At 34.7% G+C, this 19793-nt stretch overlaps 1 protein-coding gene across 4 annotated transcripts in view; it reads right to left on the reverse strand.

The window, feature by feature from the left end:
• Positions 1–19793, reverse strand: part of SEMA3D (semaphorin 3D) — a 255585-nt gene that overhangs the window by 53479 nt on the left and 182313 nt on the right. For all 4 annotated transcript variants that reach the window (XM_020999739.2, XM_020999736.2, XM_020999738.2 and 1 more), the window contains 2 exons: positions 6652–6766; positions 4141–4210 (listed from right to left, as the gene is read on the reverse strand). In XM_020999739.2, the coding sequence (XP_020855398.1) occupies positions 4141–4210; positions 6652–6766 (185 nt within the window). The remainder of the gene's footprint in view (positions 1–4140; positions 4211–6651; positions 6767–19793) is intronic.

A 19793-nucleotide genomic window follows, 5' to 3' on the forward strand; every position in this document is an offset into this window, starting at 1 on the left:
CTTACAACAACTAACTCCTTTTGCCACCATTTTTATAACATTTCAAGAAATAATCCCAGCAGAATAACTTTATTTTATAATTTGCATCACAATTACTGACTAGAAAAATTATTCAAGTTTTCAAATTCATGAACATCAAATGAAAATTACTTGTTTCTCCACATGACCAACACTGAGTTTTCATCCTTCAATTATTTTTGCCAGTTTGATGGGTGGAACCTCATAGCTGTTATAATTTCATATTTGATTATTGATAAGATTAAGCATCTTAGACTATTTACAATTTATATTTCTTCTTTTGAAAATTATTTATATTATTTAACCATTTATCCACTACTGAATGAGATTTACCTTTTTGGATATTTAATAATTCTTTATTTAGTCTAGAAATCAAGTTGTATCAGTGAAATTAATCACAAATATTGCCCAAATCTACTATTTTACTTACCTAATTAAATATACTTTTCCATACAGATTTTTTCATTTTAATAAGGAAGCCTATCCATCTTGTCTCTAACAATTCCTGCATGTTTGTTTGTTCAAAGGGCTTCTCTACACATCTAAGATTAAAATGTTACTCCACTTTCTTTCATTTAAAAAAATAGTTCTTTATGTTTCAGTTAGTCTCATAACTAGAATTCACTCAGGTACATAGTTTGAGATGTAGCTCTAACCCAGTTTGCTGAAGGATTTGGCAAAAACATTTCTTAAGCATACTTGTTAAATAATGACACCTTCCTTTGCATTAAAAAAATCTGTGTATTCCTCAAACACTAATATCTTGTATATATTTTGTATATTGGTTGGATTTCTGGTATTAGTACTCTCATTTTCTTTCTTTTCATTTCAGTCTATCCAACAAAAAGAGATAGCAAGATAGTAAGGTGTTTCTTATCAATCAACTTTTTATTGTGTGGATAATTATATCAAACTCTTTTGAATGATGATAAATTGCATGGAAATGGATGAAGTTTGCAAAATGCCATTCACAAAAAGCAGCAACTGGAGAATATCATTAGCTTCAGGGCTTCCTTCTTGATCTGGACATCATGGCAATAGCAAACAACTTTACTGATTATTATGTTTCCTTTGTTTATTGCTCCATAAAATTTAGTAATAAGAGAGTTAAATGAAGTTGTATATATTATATTTTTTTCAAAATATTTAGTATGATTTGACATACACATGGAACCAGGAATACAGGAAGTCAGGTGGCACAGTGTATGAAATAAGAAGTCTGGAGTCAGGAAGACCTGAGTTTTTCTAACCTAGCCTCAGATACTTAGTAATTGTTTTGTTCCTGGGTAAGTCCTTTAATCTTTCTCTGTCTCATTTTCCTCAACTATAAAATGGGAACAATAATAGCACCTACCTTTCAGGGTTATTGTGGATCAAAAGAGATAATACTTTTGTAAAGTGCTTAGCATACTGCCTGATGTATCATACGTGCAATATAAATGTTATTTTTATTATTGTTGTTGTCATTGTTGTTATCATTACCTTATTTTGCTTTTAAGGTAGCATTTTACTTGCAAATGCTTTTTCATAGTTAATGGTAAGTACAGTAGAATTTTGGATTTTCTATGGAAAAACTTAAGCATAACCATACTGAAAACATTTAAGGAAGAAACTGCGAGGACAACAAACATTTAGACTGGAAAAAATTTCTAGAGAATTTCATAATAAAATCTTCTATTTGGCCTCTAAAATCAGAATCTCCGATGTACTATACAAGGAAGTAGAAAGATATCTATACATAATCAAAAAAAAAAAAAGAGGTGAGGGGACAGGGAGAACAGCTGAACCAGCCAAACAGACAGAGAGAAACTCTTAAGGATCACATAATTTTAAGAACATTAGGGAGACTAAAAACTATGAATACTCTTTGACCCAGCAATAGCGCTACTAGGTCTGCATCCCAAAGAGACAAAAAAAAAAAAGAAAAGGAAAAGGTCCTATATATATGAAAATATTTATAGCAGCTCTATTTGCGGTGGCAAAAAATTGGAAATTGCAGAGATGCCTATCAATTGGGGAATGGTTAAACAATTTGTGTTATATGATTCAGATGGTATACTATTGTGTTGTAAGAAATGATGAGCAGCATGCTTTCAGAAAAACCTGGAAAGACTTACACGAAGTGATACAAAGTGAAGGAGCAGAACCAGGAGAATAGTGACCACAGTAATAGCAATATTGTATGATGATCAACTCTGAATGATTTAGCTATTCTCAGCAATACAATGATCAAAGACAATTCTGAAGCACTCTCCAGAGAAAGAACTAGTGGAGTCTGAATGAAGATTGAGGCATATATATATTTTTTTACATTCATTATTTTTCTTGCTTTTTTTTTTTTGGTTTGCATTTTCATTTACAAGATGACAAATAAGGAAATGTTTTGCATCACTCCACATGTATGCACTATATCAAATTGCTTGTCTTCTCAATGAGAAGGGAGAGGAGAGAGTGAATTTGAAACTCAAAATTAAAAAAAAAGAATGTTGAAAAAATGTACTTGTAATTTGAAAAAATAAAATATTTGAAAAACAAAATACACTCCCACCAAAAAAGAGGATTAGGGAACTGTTTCAAAAGCTTTAAAAAAAAAAACTTGAGCCTCGTTATTACTAAAAATAGATGACTGAAGGGATATTAACATCTACTAACCTATATGCCTTCTAAATTCTACAATGTTTTTAAGAAAACAATCAGTGTATTTGTGAAGGACATCCTTGATGAATACACATGGAAAAAAGACTTTCTAAAACAATATTCTAAACATTTTTAAAATTACAAATTTTATTGAAAGGCAAAATGAATACAAGATTCTAAAGTGCTCACTATTTGTTGTCTTATCTTGTGTTTTCCCTATATATTGCATTATTAATTATACAGTTTTAAGAAGAAATCCCTTGGTATTTTCAGCAGCATTGAATTAAATGTGGAGATTAGTTTGGTGAGAATTGTCATACACTTACATTTATCTGATCCACATATGATTTAATACCTCACCAATTATCTAGATCTTCCTTTGTTTTAGTTACTGTAGAAAAATATTTCATCACTTTCCTTTCTATTACAAATGGGGTTCCTTTTTTCTGATTAAAAATCTCTCAAATAATAGAAATGTGAACATTCTTGGAGTTAATCTTTGTTGTATGATCTTGTTGAACTAACTTATTGCCTCCATTAATTTTTTGGTTGAAACATTTTGATTTTTTGGATATACTATCATACCATCTGTAAATAATTGTTTTTTGACCTTGTTTCCAATATTAATTTGTCACATACATTTTACTTTGTTAATGTAATTGCCAGAATTTATAATATTATGACAGATGAAAGTGCAGTGTGTGACAATGTGTTGAAGAGAGATATGTGTAAAAAACATCTTAATTCATACAATAATAAACAAAATATGTCAAGCAGTTGACCGCAAAGCAGTACAGAAAGATGAAATATTATCCAAGAAAATGATTAAAGATTGGCAAGGAGTGATTAATATGTAAAAAATAAAGTACTTCAAAATGACTAAGCTAAGTAACAAAAAAATACATAAGACAAAATAATCTTTGAGAATGTCACAAAAGTCAGGGTCAAGGTAAAAATACTTAACATTATGGTCTAATTTGATAGGGAGAGGGGAAGGGTGAAATGGAAGAAGGGAAAGGAATAAGCTTTGATATAACACCTGTGTGCGATGCATTGTGCTACGCATTTTGCAAATATTTCATTTGATTGTCACAACTCTGTTATTGTACCCATTTTACAGCTGAGGAAACTGAGGCAAAGAGAAGTTCAATGACTTGCTCAGGGTCACATAGCTACAAAGTTTCTGAGGTGAGAATCAAACTCAGGTCTTCTTAACTACAGGCCCAGCACCATCTAGTGGAAAATCCCCAATCCTGAAAATCTTCATTTTCTGCCACCTGCCTGATTGTTCAGTTCACTTAATTTATATGTGCCTCATTTTATGCTATTATGAAATGAAATTTTATGACACTATAAAAATAAAGGCCCAACCTGCCTCACTGGGTAGATCTGAAATATTAATGGGGACAGAAAAAGAAAAAAAAAAGTAAAAGTTACAACTGTATTTTAAAATATAGTTAAGAAGAAACATTACCAAGAACATACCTGGTTGTAGTAAAGACTCCATATACTACAGGGTTTCTTTCATCTTTTGTGGGAAGTAAAAAAATATCCTCTATAAATGGGAAAGAATATTCCTAAATTTAGTAGGTTTACTTTCAAAGTTGCAAAAATATCAAAACTTCAGAGGTTTTTTTTTAGCTAAGAATATGGAGCATGCCCAAAATATTAAAACTAGCAAACACATACATATACATTTTTTATACACACACATTATATATGTAAGTATAATGAAGTGCTAAGCAATGATTATCTTGACAAGTGAAACATATTAACGATTGGGTGATCCAATATAGCATTCTATTATCGTTCAGAAAATAGTTAATGTAACAATTTGGTGTGAACATAGCCTTGACAATAATTTAATAGAGTTAGTATATATGACAATAATTTAATAGAGTTAGTATATAAAAATATGTAAACATATGCCTTCCAACTTTTTTAAAAGCTGTGAATGGGTGAATACATTATAGGGAGTCTCCAAAGTCTGAGTCCATTTTTAAAGTTTAGAAGCTTCTAAATCTTAAAATGTACTCAGCTTTTGGGGACATGCTATACTATGTGCTGTTTGCAGGTACATAACAGAAACTAAACATTCTTGGTCAATATTGTAATCAAGTAAGACAAAGTTCACGTGATCATAGATTTAACGCTAAAAGGGACATACAGGTCACCTAGACCAGAAGTTTCCAAACTTATTTGGCCTACCTCACCCTTTAAAAAAAAAAAATTTACTCAACACCATCCTGGAAATCTATTTTCTTTAACCCTGTAATGGATATTTTGAAATTTGCATTATTTCAAAAAAATTAAAAAAACTTTTTAAAATGATACATCTGAAATTTAATAATTTATTCTAAATTTGTGTTTTTTCCCACATTGAAATTTTGACGATGCAATATTGTGTCATGTAACCATATAGTATTGTACTGTAAATAAGTCATTACATGCACATATTCCTGCTGATCCATGCTGAACTTCCCAACAATGCACAACAGGCTCACCTGCCAACACTTGCTTGTTAAGACCTGTCACGAGACTTGACCACTGATTGGTTATAATGCGCATTTTGTGTTTAGTTGGAAAATAATATAATCCCTATGACTTTAACAGTTACACAACAGATGAAATATGTACAAACGCTTTTTTAAAATTTTCTTCTCTTCTTTCCTTATGTTTCCACTGCCCTCTTATTTTTATTCAATGTCCCCCAATTGTACCTGAGGCTACTATTGTCTCCCTGGATGGTTCCAGCACCTTACCCCCAAGGGGTGGTATTGTCCACTTTGGGAACCTATGATAGACTAACATCTCTGTTTTTCATATAAGGAAACTTGCCCAAAGTCACATGTAGTAAGTGAAAAGGCCAAGATCTGAACCTAGGTCCTCTAAATATAAATCATACCCCATTCTGATATACGCTGGAGATTGTGAATTGAAACAGCTCAATGAAAACACAAACAAATTTAGAGAATCCACCTCAAATGTTCCCACAGAGTATTTGTACCTGACCTGTGGTAGAGTATTCTGAGATTGTATTGGTCTGATCAGCCACAGTTGGACACAATGACACTTGACTCTAACATAATGATGCCATTTTGGTCCTCTTTCAAGAATGGACAACAACCAATAATTATTATCCTGCAAGAACTTTTTTCACAAATTGTAAAGAGCTCACAAAACTGGCTCTCATATTATTATATTGTTGTTATACAAACCTCTAATGCCTTATTCTGCCATAGAAAGTGATACTGGGTTCTTAAAGACTATGCCAATGGAACCCAAGGTCAGGCAAGCTCTATTAGGCTAGAAAAGCTTTATACTGGACAGGTAATGGATTTTATGACTTCTGCCAGAGCACTAGACAAGCTAAATCCAAGGAAGCTCATCAGTACTACACGGTTAGAAATGTGACCACTAGGGAATAGTATTTTACTACTATCGCCACTTATAATTCTACTGAGTTGTTGGGAGTTATGAACTTGATACTGGATGAAATGCCTAGTTAACCAAGCATTTTGAGATCAATTTGGGGAAGGGGAGAGATCAAAACTGAGTGGGAAACATTAAGCTTCTCTGAATCCTCAGTTGAATCAAGGAAGCACAAATGTCTAGGCTTATGTGCTATTTGACTGTGGGAATACCCAATTTACAGAAGAACCCATATGGCTTAAGGTTAGTTTAAGGTCATTTTGGTTTTCCTAAGTTATCACCCTTTCTCTGTTCTAACTCTGTGGTGACTCACAAAGAAACCAAAGGAAATACTTTTCAGAGACAGGGTGATAATTTACTGCATAAAACAAGTAAAAAGCATTTCGTTGGTGGCATTACATGTTGCATATGTGCATATTGCTGAGTAGGAAATATCAATTACTTGTAGAATAGGGACTGAGTCATCTGGAAAGAAAATATGGAACTTTTTCCTCTAATTAGGCATATTCTTTTGGAAGGGTAAAAATTAATAAGACAGAGAAAAAGCAAATCCATATGACTTACGAAGCTCATCAAAGTGAGTGTCTGCTCCATCATTGCCAGGAATTGAGCAAATCAATCTGGCCTTAAGAAAAGTTGTCCATTTGTTTATCAAACTACGTTGCCCTCCCACATCGTTCTGGAAAAAAGAGAAGAAAGAAAATGGGGAAAAGGTTATCCAAAGTAATGATGCTATTAACTAGCTGAAGCCATTTATCTTTTTTTTTTAAAGCTTTTAAATTTATTTATTTTTAGTTTTCAATATTCACTTCCACAGTTTTTGAGTTCCAAATTTCTCACCCCTCCCCCCAGCCCAAGATGGCATGCATTCTGAATACCCCTTCCGCTGGTCTGCCTTCTCTTCTATCTCTCCCCCCTCCCTTATCCCCTTCCTCTTCTATTTTCCTGTAGAGCAGGATAGACTTCTGTACCCTATTTCCTGTATTTCTTATTTCCCAGTTGCATGTGAAAACATTTTTTTAAAAAAACATGTGTTTTTAAAACTTTGAGTTCCAAATTTTCTCCGTTCCTCCCTCCCCACCCACCGTCATTGAAAAGGCAAGCAACTCAATATAGGTTGTACATGTGCAGTTATGCAAAAACACTTCCTTAGTAGACATGTTGTGAAAAACTAACTCTATTTCCCTTAAGCCTATCCTGCCCTCCCATTTATTCTATTCTTTCTTTTGACCCTGTCCCTCCTCAGAAGTATTTGCTTCTGATTACCCTCTTTCCCAATCTGCCCTCCTCTCTATCCCCCTGCTCTCTTGTCCCCTTCTCCCCCTATTTTCCTGTAGGGTAAGACAGATTTCCATACCCAATTGAATGTGTATGTTATTCTCTCCTTAAGCCAAATCCTATGAGAATAAGATTCCCTCATTCCCTCTCACCTTCCCCTGTTTCCCCTCCACTGTGAGAGGCTTTTCTTTTCTGTTTTTTTTTTTGTGAGATAATTTACCCATTCTACCTCTCCCTTTCTTCTCTCGAGTATCATCCTCTCTCATCCCTTAATTTTATTCTCCAGATATGACCCCTTAATCTTCAACTCACCCTGTGCCTTCTATCTATCTACTATCTATCTATATCTACATACATACAATTTTTTTCCTTCAACTACCCTAATACTGACAAAGTTCTCATGAGTTACAAATATCATCTTTCCATGCAGGAATGTAAACAGTTCAATCTTAATAAGTCTCTTATGATTTCTCTTTCCTCTTTACCTCTTCATGTTCCACTGGAGTCCTGTATTTGAAAGTCAAATTTTGTTTAGCTCTGGTCTTTTCATCAGAATGCTTGAAAGTCCTCTATTTCACTGAATGACCATTTTTTCCCCTGAAGGATTATACTCAGTTTTGCTGGGTAGGTGATTCTTGGTTGTAATCCTATCTCCTTTGCCCTCCGAATATTATATTCCATGCCCTGCGGTCCTTTAATGTAGAAGCTGCTAAATCTTGTGTTATCCTGATTGTGTTTCCACAGTACTTGAATTGTTTCCTTCTGGCAGCTTGTAATATTTTCTCCTTGACCTGGGAACTCTGGAATTTGGCTACAATATTCCTAGGAGTTTTCCTTTGGGGATCTCTTTCAGGAGGAGATCTGTGGATTCTTTCAATTTCTATTTTGCCCTCTGGTTCTAAAATATCAGGGCAGTTTTCCTTGATAATTTCTTGAAAGATGATGTCTAGGCTCTTTTTTTGATCATGGCTTTCAGATAGTCCAATAATTTTTAAATTCTCTCTCCTGGATCTATTTTCCAGGTCAGTTGTTTTTCCAATGAGATATTTCACATTGTTTTCTAATTTTTCATTCTTTTGGATTGTTTTACAGTGTCTTGATTTCTCATAAAGTCACTCTCTTCCAATTGCTCTATTCTAATTTTTAAGGAAGTATTTTCTTCAGTAATCTTTTGGACTTCCTTTTCCATTTGGCCAATTTTTCTTTTTAGGGCATTTTTCTCCTCATTGGCTTTTTGGACCTCTTTTGCCATTTGGTTAGGCTGTTTTTTAAGGTGTTATTTTCTTCAGTATTTTTTTGGGTCTCCTTTAGCAAGCTGTTGACTTATTTTTCATGATTTTCTTGCATCACTCTCATTTCTCTTCCCAGTTTTTCCTCTACTTCCCTTACTTGCTTCTCAAAATCCCTTTTGAGCTCTTCCAAGGCCTGGGACTGATTCATATTTTTCTTGGAGGCTTTGGATGTAGGAGCTTTGATTTTGTTGTCTTCTTCTGGTTGTATATTTTGATCTTCTTTTTCACCAAAGTAAGATAATATAGTCTGACTCTTTTTGCGCTGCTTGCTCATGATCCCAGCCAATTACTTGAGTTTTAAACTCTTTGTTAAGGTAAGAGTCTGCTTCCAATGTGGAGAGTGTACTGTCCCAAGCTTCAGGGGTTCGTGTAGCTGTTTTCAGAGATACTTGTAGGGACCTGTAAATTTTCAGTTCTTCCAAGGTGGTATGATAAGGGGTGAAGTGTTTACTCCTTTCCTGGCCTGTGACCACAAGTATTCCTTTCTGTCCCGTAACTGTGAGGAGGGGTTTCTCTCCACAGCCACTACAAGCTCCACCATGCCAGCGCTCCTCCTCACCCCAGCACTGGCACCCAGAACTGTGACTCAGATCCACACATGGGCAAAGCAAGAGATTCCTGCCTCAGCACTGGCAAACAGATCCCTGCAGTCCCTTTCTGATCAGCCACTGGATTCCCCCTCAGTCTGTGGGCTGGAAGCTCGGGAAGCAGCTGCCTCCCCCGCCAGGCCTAGCCTCTTGGGGAATGGAGCTGAAACCCTGCCTTCCTCTCTGACCACCGACAGAAACAGACTTTTCCCACTGACCTTCTAAGTTGTCTTTGGCATTACTGGGAGAGTCTGGAAACCTCCACAGCTGGCTGTTATTCACTCCTCTGAGGCCTGTTCCAGGTTCACTGTGGCCTGTGTACCCACGCAGCGTTGTGCTATGCTCCCAGCCCGGCATGATACACCTTTCTGATCAATCATCCAGGTTGTCTTGGGCTGGAAATTTGTTTCACTCTGTCTTTTTGTGGGTTCTGCTGCTTCAGAATTTGTTCAGAGCCATTTTTTGTGAGTATTTGGAGGGTTTGGGGGAGAGCTCAAGCAAGTCACTGCTTTCACTCTGCCATCTTGGCTCCGCCCCTCACCATGTATCTTTCAAACATCTTATCTACAAGTTTTATAGATCATCTACAAATGTTCAGTCTCTACATTTACTTCTTGGATTGTGGAAGTTCAAAATATAGGAAAGGCGATTAAAAAAAAAACAGTTCAGTGCCTCAGTAATAATGCTGTTTTTCCCATGATGAAAGGCAAGACACCTAAATAGGTAGAATGTAATGTCTCAGAAGAGGTGTTGTTGTTCTTATTCAGAAATTTTGGCTGCGTCTCATTCTTTGGATAATAACAACTAAATATTATTTAGAATTATGCCTCCTTATATACTTGAGTATATAGTCTTTTTTAATTTACTATATTGCTTTAACTTAACAGTCATTTTAGGAATTTTAAAAGCACATTTAGGAAACAACAAATCCTTTTACTGGATATTTGTTTATTGTTTTATTATGATTCTTTGAATAATATATGTAAATGAAGCTATTGAGTGACTTTTATGAAAACATTAATTTTTAAAAAATTAAATAGATATTGTAGTTATGACACATCAACAATTTGGCCTAAAAGCATTGATTTGTTACTTTAAAATTTACATAACAACATAATAGGAATGATTTCTCCATTCCTTGATCTAATATGGAAAAGAAGGTAAAGGAACTATGCTTTGGGTAAATAATTTGATGTCATTTACTAGAATAAGAATTACTACTTAAACTATTTTTCTCCAAGTGCACACTAATGAAGCCATGAATGTCTTCACAGGATGAATCCTGCACAACTTCCTCTACCCCTAGTGGAAACTGCTTCCGATAGAAAGCTTTTTGTCAAATCTCAAGGGGAATAAGCAGGAAGATTCTTTCTAGTCTCCTTGTATAATTCACAATCAAAGATACTCAATTGGAAAAAAAAAAGCCTTCAAAAGTTAAGAAGCAGAAGAAATCTGAAGTTTTATTTTGGTTTAAAAAAAATGGATACACACATGTATATGTATATGCATACACACATATATAAACATAAAAAGAAAAATCTTTTCAGAGTTATATAGAAACTGAGAATATATATCCCTGTTTTTGGAGCACTACAAGTAAGCTTTTTCATTCTCAACGTGGACCTTAAATATATCTCTCTGCAACCTTCACCCACTACTCTGAGACAAAACCCTCCTCCTCAAAACAAGTCTTTCCAAATACTCATGATAGCAACTATATTATACATATGAATATATACACATATTATGTAACATAAAATGTGTATATATGTGAATGTCTTATATATTATATGATATATTCTTATATATCATTTCAAATATATGAATGCATATATATATTCAGATAGAAAAGAGAGATAGATACACAAATAAATGCTATCATCACTATTTGGAAAGACTTCATTTGAGGAGGAGGGTTTTATCTTAGAATAGCAGGTAAAGTTTATAGAGAGTCATAATTAAGCTCCATTTAAAGAAAAATTTCTAAAAATTAGAACTGTCCAAAAGTGGGATGGTAAATGTATGTGTGTATAGGTGTGTATATTATATATAATGTGTCTATTTTATATACACACACACATATATATATACATACATACATTTTATATATTATATATATATATATATATATATACACACACACACACACACATATATATATATATGATATCCCAAAAATCTTAGCTTTAATAAGGTTTAATAGCTTAATAAATTGAATAGCTTAAAAATACACCATCTTTTGAGACATCACATGCATATTGTATATTTCAATGTGGTGTAGGGGGTGTGTACACCCTATAAGAATTCTTTTTGAGAAAGCATACATGAATGAATGTGAAAAAGAAAAGATTCAGCATGTTCAAGGAAACATATAAGGATACCAACACCAATATAAAATATAGTTCATTTCATTTGTATTCCTTGAATTAGGTTTACAAATCACATTTTACTCATAAAAAGTAGTGACATTTAAAAAAAATCATTAAATATTATTTATAATAAAAAGGTTTCTTTTCAAATGCTGCCCTTTTTCTATTTGTAAATAAGGTACTGGACTTAATAGTAGAGTCAAGAAGGAGAATTCAAATCCTGCCTCAGAAAATAACTAGCCATATGATTCTGGAAAAATAACTTAGCCTCTTTGTCTTCACTTTCCTTGTCTATAACATAAGAGAACTGAACTTGATAGCTTCGAAGGTCCCTTATGTCTCTAAGTAAATGACCCTATGACCATAAGTTAGTATTCACTTAGTACCCAAAACAGCAGTAAATGTTCCACTGACTTTTTTTATTTATGAATTACTGTAACTCAAATACCTTTAATTTTGAATGTCTAACAAATGCCAATATGCTTCACTGAACAAAAGACCCCTTAAAATTCCTGTTTGTGTACCCATGTACCACCCTAGCCCTTTTATCTTCCTTCATCCTTGGGAAAAGAAAAGGGGGAAAAAATCAACTAAAATCACAGGACAAAGATGAAAGCAGCCAGCTGTCAGACGGGAAACAAGTGTAGTTTCTGGTGTAACGATTCTCAGGAATGGATTATACATGTTTAATGACTGGATGGTAACTCTTAGACATATCCAGAAGCCTGACCTCTAGGGCCAAAGTTCAATTCACAGGGAGTTATATTTCTCTCGTAAAGTAGTGTCAGTTGACCAACTCTGTTGACCATAACTTAGGCCCCCTCTACGCCTGTTTGCCCTTCCTTATGACTTCCCCATAGAACTTTTAGCCCAGAGCAGTGAGAGGCAACCCGTTTTGTACTGAACCACCTATTTCTGTTAAGTTTTGAAGAGCACACTAGTTCACACTAACATAATGGATTGATTATGGAGATGTCAAAATTAACAGCTATTTAGTCACTAGCCACTTCTGTATGTCTCCACTCTATTTATCACTGCCTTTTTTGTTGACAGAATGCCAGAAGCTTTGACTTTCTGGGTCAGGAAGACACCAACAGCAGTAAACAAAAGAACTGCAAGGTAAACAAGCCTGATCCCTTGGTATTCATTCAGAATCTTTTTAATGCCTCCCAGTCCTCTGATTTGGCTCATATTACATATTAAGAAGTTTTACTCACCCCTTTAATTGATTTAGGATCACAGTATCTTTCAATCAATCACTGACTCACCTTTTGATTCATAGAAGCTAAAGGTAATAATTTATCTTAAACGGTTAAAAAGTTCCTTCTCTTTCAGCAAATGCAAACCTACATAAATCTGGCCTAGGCATACAGAGAAGCTCAAGTACTGTCATACAATGATCTTTTATGTTGTCCTTTTGACCTTTGGGTCACAGTGCAAGGTTCATCTGTTGCACTGGGTTAGGCTGTATACCATCATTTTCAAGGCTCTCTCAGCACTTTATAAATATTCTTATCTGCACCCAACAGACTGTGAAACATTAAGTAGTAACTTTGAACATATAATAAGTTACTTTCTTCCCCTCTACCTTCAACTATAGGGTCCTTAAGCTTTGTTAGCTCATAAGGCTTTTTGGAGGAACTGTAGTGATTAAAAGGGCATTCTAATATTCCTAATAACATTCTAATGTTCCTAATAACATTCTAATGTTCCTAATAACATAGTTAAAACTTCTAGGGTACTATAATTATTGTAAGGATGCCAGGGGGTATCTCAGTCTCAACATATCCAGGACTCACTATTATTAAAGTCCTCCCCTTTTCTGAAATATCCTATCAATATTGAGGACATAACAGTTCTCCCAGTCATGAAGGTTTGAAAATAGCGACATGCTTAATTCCTCACTTGCACTTCCCCAACATATTCAATCTGTTGCTAAATCTTGTCATGTCTATGCCTATACCATTCTCTTATACTGTTCCCCTTCCCTCCACCCACACAGTCACAACCCAAATTCTGGCTCTGATCACCTCTGCACTGGATAAATGATGACTCCAATAGCCTTATTTCTCCACAGTGCCTTCCATTCTCCATTCAGCTGCCAAGGTGATCATTTCCCCCCATGAGCTCTAATAGTTCCCTTTCATGACTAGAATTAACTATAAACTCTTTTGTTTGGAGTTTAAAGTTCTTTGTTGCTTGGCCTCTCTCTACTTTTTCAGTTAGCTCATATGTTAATTCCCTTTACATACTTTATGACTCAGAAACCATTGTCTACTTGTAGAACCTTAAACATGACATTTCATCTCCTGTTTTAATGCCTTTGTACTAGCTGTACCTGACACCTGGAAAGCTCTGACTCTTGACCTCTCCCTCTTAGTTTTCCTGGCTTCTTTCAAACTCAGATAAAATCCCATCTTCTACAGAAAACCTTTCCACTCTCCTCCCCATCAACTCTGCTGCTAATGCCTTCCCCTTTTGAAGTGCCTTCCAACTCTACAATTACGTGGAATGTATCTAGTTATTCACATGTTGTCACTCCATTAAAATGTAAGTTTCTTGAAGGCAGAGTCTGTTTTTGCTCCCTTTTTTGTATCTCTAGCATTTGTCTAGAATTGTATTTTTTAAAAGTGAACAAAAGGAGAATTTAATTAGTCATCTCAGGGGTGGCCCATGAGGCCTAGATACAGCTCCTGCTGCTCTTCCCTGTCTGTCCTGTCCCCAGGATAGGGTCTCTTTCTCTCCTTATTAGGACCATATATACTTGTTGACTAACTTACTGAATACTTATTCATGGTAGGTAGCTAACAAGCAATACAGGAATTTCTTTCTTTTCTGAGCTGTTATAAACATGTTATTGTGCTGCTTAAAAAAAAACTCTGAAAATTCATGTGTGGGTAAAGAAAAGTACTTTGAAGGTATATACTTCTTTAAAAATACTAACACTATTTGAGATATGTTCTTCTTTCAGGATTTAGTACCTTCTCTAAAATGTCTGAAACCACTCTGCCTATGAGTTCAAGATGGAAGTTTTTCAAAGCAGCTTTTCATTGTATGTATCCAACTATGATTTTAATGTATAAACAATATGCTTTACTATTATTGTTTTCAGAGGCACATATGTATGAAACAAGGCACATTTATCTTTATTAATTAAAATATTTAATAACCTACTTCCAACAAAGTCACCCTCCCAGAGAACTATCCTTTGTAACAAAGAATAAAACAAGAAGGAAAAAAAAATATTGTTCACTAAAAACAATTAATACAAGGCAAAAAATATGCCAGGTACTGTAGTATTCTATACCATAGTCCACTGCCACTTCAAAGAAAGGAAAAAATAAAGGTAGTTTCATATCTCTTATTGAAGGCCAAGTCTGGCCATTATAATTTTACAACATTCAGTCTCAATTTTGTTGCTATTGCACAATTTTAAGTTGCACAACTGTATACAGTCACACAAGCCAGTATATAAAGAAATGAATCATTTTGGTAAAGAAAACAGCTAATAATCATTAGAGAAAAAAGCAGAGCTCGAAATACTTGACATTAATTTTTGTAGAGGACTTTTAAGGATGTGATTCTCTCTCTGTCTCTCTCTCTCTCTGTCTCTGTCTCTGTCTCTTTCTCTCTCTCTCTCTATCTTCTTGAAGGAATTGCAAGTACAAAGTCAGGATAGATTTTCAAAATATAAAAAAATGAACACTTTTGTCTTTTTTCACAACCTGGTAAGGATTCAGAGATGAATGTTTGGGATTTGCAGTTGGCAAATTATAAAGCAAACAGCAAAAATGAAGACCATGTTTTCCTAACAACTTACAAAATCTGCAGATGGTTAGCATAACCAGGATTTGGGTAACACAGTACACTCCAGAATTTCCAAATCTGGCAGATTGAAATAAAGTTAAAAATTCAGTATGTTAAACAATCACTTTCAGGTAAAACTAAAGATTTAAAAAAAAAAAAAGCAAACATAAAACTCTAAGCTTTGGAATTCCCCAGGCAGGAAAACAGATGGCAGCAAAGCAAACAGACATCTGTAACTCTGAGGGCTCTAAATCTCTCATTTGGATCTAAGTGACACACTGAAAGTAAGCACAAACCCCACAACTTTGTGAAAAATCAATCAATATGGAAAAGTGTCACAGGATGAACAAACAACGATCCTGAAAGGTAGTAATTGTCATATAAGGCCAGTATATCAAATCTGGCCATTTGAATGTAACTGAAGCTCAGAGCTGTTAATTAGACCCCCAGGCAAGTTATGTGAAAGGGCCATCCAAACTGAATTCCTGGCATGAACAAAAGGAAATACTGCAAAACAAAGAGGAGAACTGGCATAACCTTCTGGGCTCTGGAATCTCTGTAGCAAATGTAACCTAGTGGATTAACCCTCCCAAAACAAATAGAATCTGAAGCAATTAAAAACAACCAGGAGGTGGAAAGTTAAGAGCAAAAACTTCTCTGAAGTGACTTGCATTTCCACCTCCATAATATGAAGCACAACTTAAAAAAAATCTCTGTGGAGACAAAAGTAATGGTATCTAAAAGCACTTACTTAAAAAAGAAAGGTAAACACATTTGAAATATATTGTTTTATTCCTCCTTGCCTCTTTATTTAGCTTTTAGTATTTTGTTACAAAGTTCTGCATATGTTTTCCAGGTGAATATGGATGAGATCATATAAAAAGGATCTGATAACTGATTATATGGAAGGGGGGAATGAAGATGGGTTAGGAAAAGGAGTTGATGAAAAGCCAGAGGTATTTGAGGTCAAGTGACTAAACTCTTGGGATGCTCAATTAAAAATTATTTTCAAATGACCAATGAGTTGATCTACAATGGGAACAATTAAATATCAATAACAACATTATTGGTATAAATGAAACCTGAAGATAAAAGGAAGTTGCAACTAAACTTCTTCTTAGAGAAGGAAACAAAAAAGTTGTTGAAGTTGGTTTTATCATATGTCCAGAGACAATAAGAAACATAATTTCATGGGACTCTATGTCAACTTGTTTTATAGTTCTCATGATAAGAATTTTCCATAATTCCACCTTGAAGATTATGGTAGCATTATACTCCTACATCTATTGCAAAGGATAAGGAAAGAGAGACATAGTATCAATAACTCAACACTATTCTCTAAATTAAATAAACATATGCTTTAATATTTAGTGACTTCAATGCAAAGGTAGGCTTAAGGAAGAACAGTGAAAAATATGGTGAAAAAATATTACTCAGGATTCCAAAGCAAAAGAATTCAAAGCTTGTAGAACTACATGGAAGTCTCAATTTTATATATCATAGAAGTTTTCTTTAGCAAGTGAGGCAGGTGGTGCTAGACATGGTAAGTACTAAATGCACAATTTAAAATGAAGACTATATCATAAGAGGCAGGAAATGCCTAGTAAACAATGCAGGAATGATTTCTTCCACTGATCTCATATGCTTCCATGGGTTCAATTATTTTCTATTTGAAAATGAATCCCAGATTCATTTCAAGCCCTGGTCTCTCTCATGAGCATCACTAACAGACTAATGAACATTTCCAAATGGATCTCTTGTGAATCTCAAACTCAACATTTCCCAAATAAAAGCCATATTTCCCTCCAAACTCATCCCTTTTTCCCAATTTCTCTATTTCTTTTATGGACTTTATCACTTCCAATCACCTTCGTTTAAAATATTAGCGTCAGCTCAGATTCTTCCTCACCCTCAGATGTACACAGCTACCAATTTTTCATACTACCTCTGCATTTTATCACATGCCCATCCCTTTTTTCTACATATATCTACCTACCCAGTGTAGGCTCTCATTAAATCTCATCTGTACTACTATAAGAGCCTCTTCCTTGGTTTTTCTGCCTTAAGACTCCTTCTCATCAACAAAGTTTTCAAATGGATAGCCTTAAAGCACAGGTCTGACCAAATCACCCCAAGACTCAAAAAAGTTCCAATGTCTTTATAGTGATGCTACATTAAAGTACAAACTCCACAGTCTGGAATTTAGTTTTTTCCTAATCTGGCTCCTATTGACCTTTCCAGCACATTACATATTTGTGGTAGGAATGTTGCCTGTCTTATTTAGGCTGAACTGACTTCTCTTAAAGGGGATAGGGAGTTCATTCTTGAGCTTGTCATTGGTCTGGCATTTTTGTTGCCTGAAGGATAAAAGATTTAACCTATGGGGAGTTGGTGTCAGAAGTTTTGGCATATTCTCCCTGCACTGTGGAGGTGCCTTTCTGACCAAGGATGGCTGTTGCTATGGGGAATGGAGAAGTCAAAAGGAATGATGTTTTATCTGAATTGTATCCTTTTTGTATTATCTTAAGTAAAATTGCTTTTTATTAGATTTTATGGTTTATGAATGTCTCACTGAATTCAAATCCCAGACCTGAATCACTCATAAGCTTGAGCTACATGTGGTCCAGAATAACATTCCTTCCCGTTATGCACTCTGTGTTCCAGTAAGACTGACCTGCTTTGCCTTTTCTCCCAGAGAATATTCTTTCTTCTATCTTTTAACAAGCTATTCTCTAGGCCTAGTGTACACTTCCTCCTATCTCCCACTTCTTGGACTCTCTAGCTCCTTTTAAAACTCAGACCATTCAAGATCCCTTCCCTACATGAGGACTTTCCTGACCCCCACCTGCTAGTAACCCCCAAACTCCTGTTAAATTACTTTGCATTTCCCTGGTATGCACTTACGTGTATGCATATGTTGTTTTCCCCAGTAGAAGATAAGCTTTTGAAGGACAGGGGCTGTATGGTTTTTATTTCCCAGTATGTTACCTAATGCTTGGAATATAGTACTTAATAAATGCTTATTGACTAAGGGGCCTGATTTCCAGATATGGTATCTGTATATAATCAAATCACCAACTTCTTTGAACAAAACCCAAAATTAATACCAAGTTAGATTTAAAATAGTGGGTGAGTAGGAAGCACAACAGAAAGAGAGTCAGTCCTGAAGTCTGGAAGATTCATCTTGCCAAGTTCAAATTCAGCCTCAGACACTTACTACCTGTGGAACCCTGGGTAGGTCACTTAACCCTGTTTCTCTTAGTTTCCTCATCTATAACATGAACTGGAGAAGGAAATGGCAAACCACTCCAGTATCTTTGCCTAGAAAACCCCAAAAGAGGTCATGGAGGGTATGACATGACTGAATAACAAAAATTAAAAATTATAAGACAAGAAATGAAATTAAATCAGTTCCAACTTGATCTGACACTATTAATAAAAATGGCAAATAAAAAATCACTGCCATACTTATGATTTCTTAAGGAAATTTAACTAATATAAATCAATTATCACTGTAAGAAGATTGAAAAAAAAGCTCTAAAGTTAGCAAATACTCATTGATCTCCTTGCTAAATGAAGAGATATAGTAACTAAGGGAAACATTAGTTTAAAATACAAATTCAATCATTAAATCTTACAATAGAAGATAATAGATTATAAGCAATAATATCACATACACCAAAAACAAATAAACAAAAAACCCTCATAAAACAGTGGCAGAAAAATAAAGATATGGACAGAAAACCAACCAGTAGAATCTATTAAGGTACATTGTTCCAAAAGAACGTAAAAATGACTATGAAATATGTATAACAGAAAAAAAGGGGGGGGAAATGTGTCAAGATTTCTATAACAAAACTCTTTTTTCCCTCTCAGTAATACTGGAATCACCATGTCTGGATTCTCACATAAAACTTTTAAATGAATTAAATGTAGAAATGTCACTTAAGGAAACAAAGAGGAAGAACAGGTGGACTAAGCTGAATATAAAGACCCTCTGGAACTGGAAGTGACAGGTTTGAAATTCTGGAGAGATTAATTCTCAAGACAACTGAAATAAAGGAAAACGCCCAATGTTTGGGGAAGAAAAAAATGCAGATGCCATTCCTGCTGGGAAAAAAAAAATTGATGGAGAAAATATCACTAGCTTATTACATTTATGCCTACTTTCTCCTTTTTACAAATATGCATTGAAGTTATCTACCCATGTTTTGAGGACAATATTGATGAAAGTCCAAGAAGGGAATGTGTTTTTACAAATGATATTCCAAAATAGTACAATTCCTGACAGAAGCACAATTACTGAATGGTGCAGAGAACATAATTTCCCAATATGCTCTAGTTTGTTGATCATAAAAATAAATCTGTCAATA

This window comes from Phascolarctos cinereus, unplaced genomic scaffold (assembly GCF_003287225.1).
Source record: "Phascolarctos cinereus isolate Bilbo 61053 unplaced genomic scaffold, phaCin_HiC Scaffold_1;HRSCAF=81, whole genome shotgun sequence".
Classification (NCBI taxonomy): Eukaryota; Metazoa; Chordata; class Mammalia; order Diprotodontia; family Phascolarctidae; genus Phascolarctos; species Phascolarctos cinereus.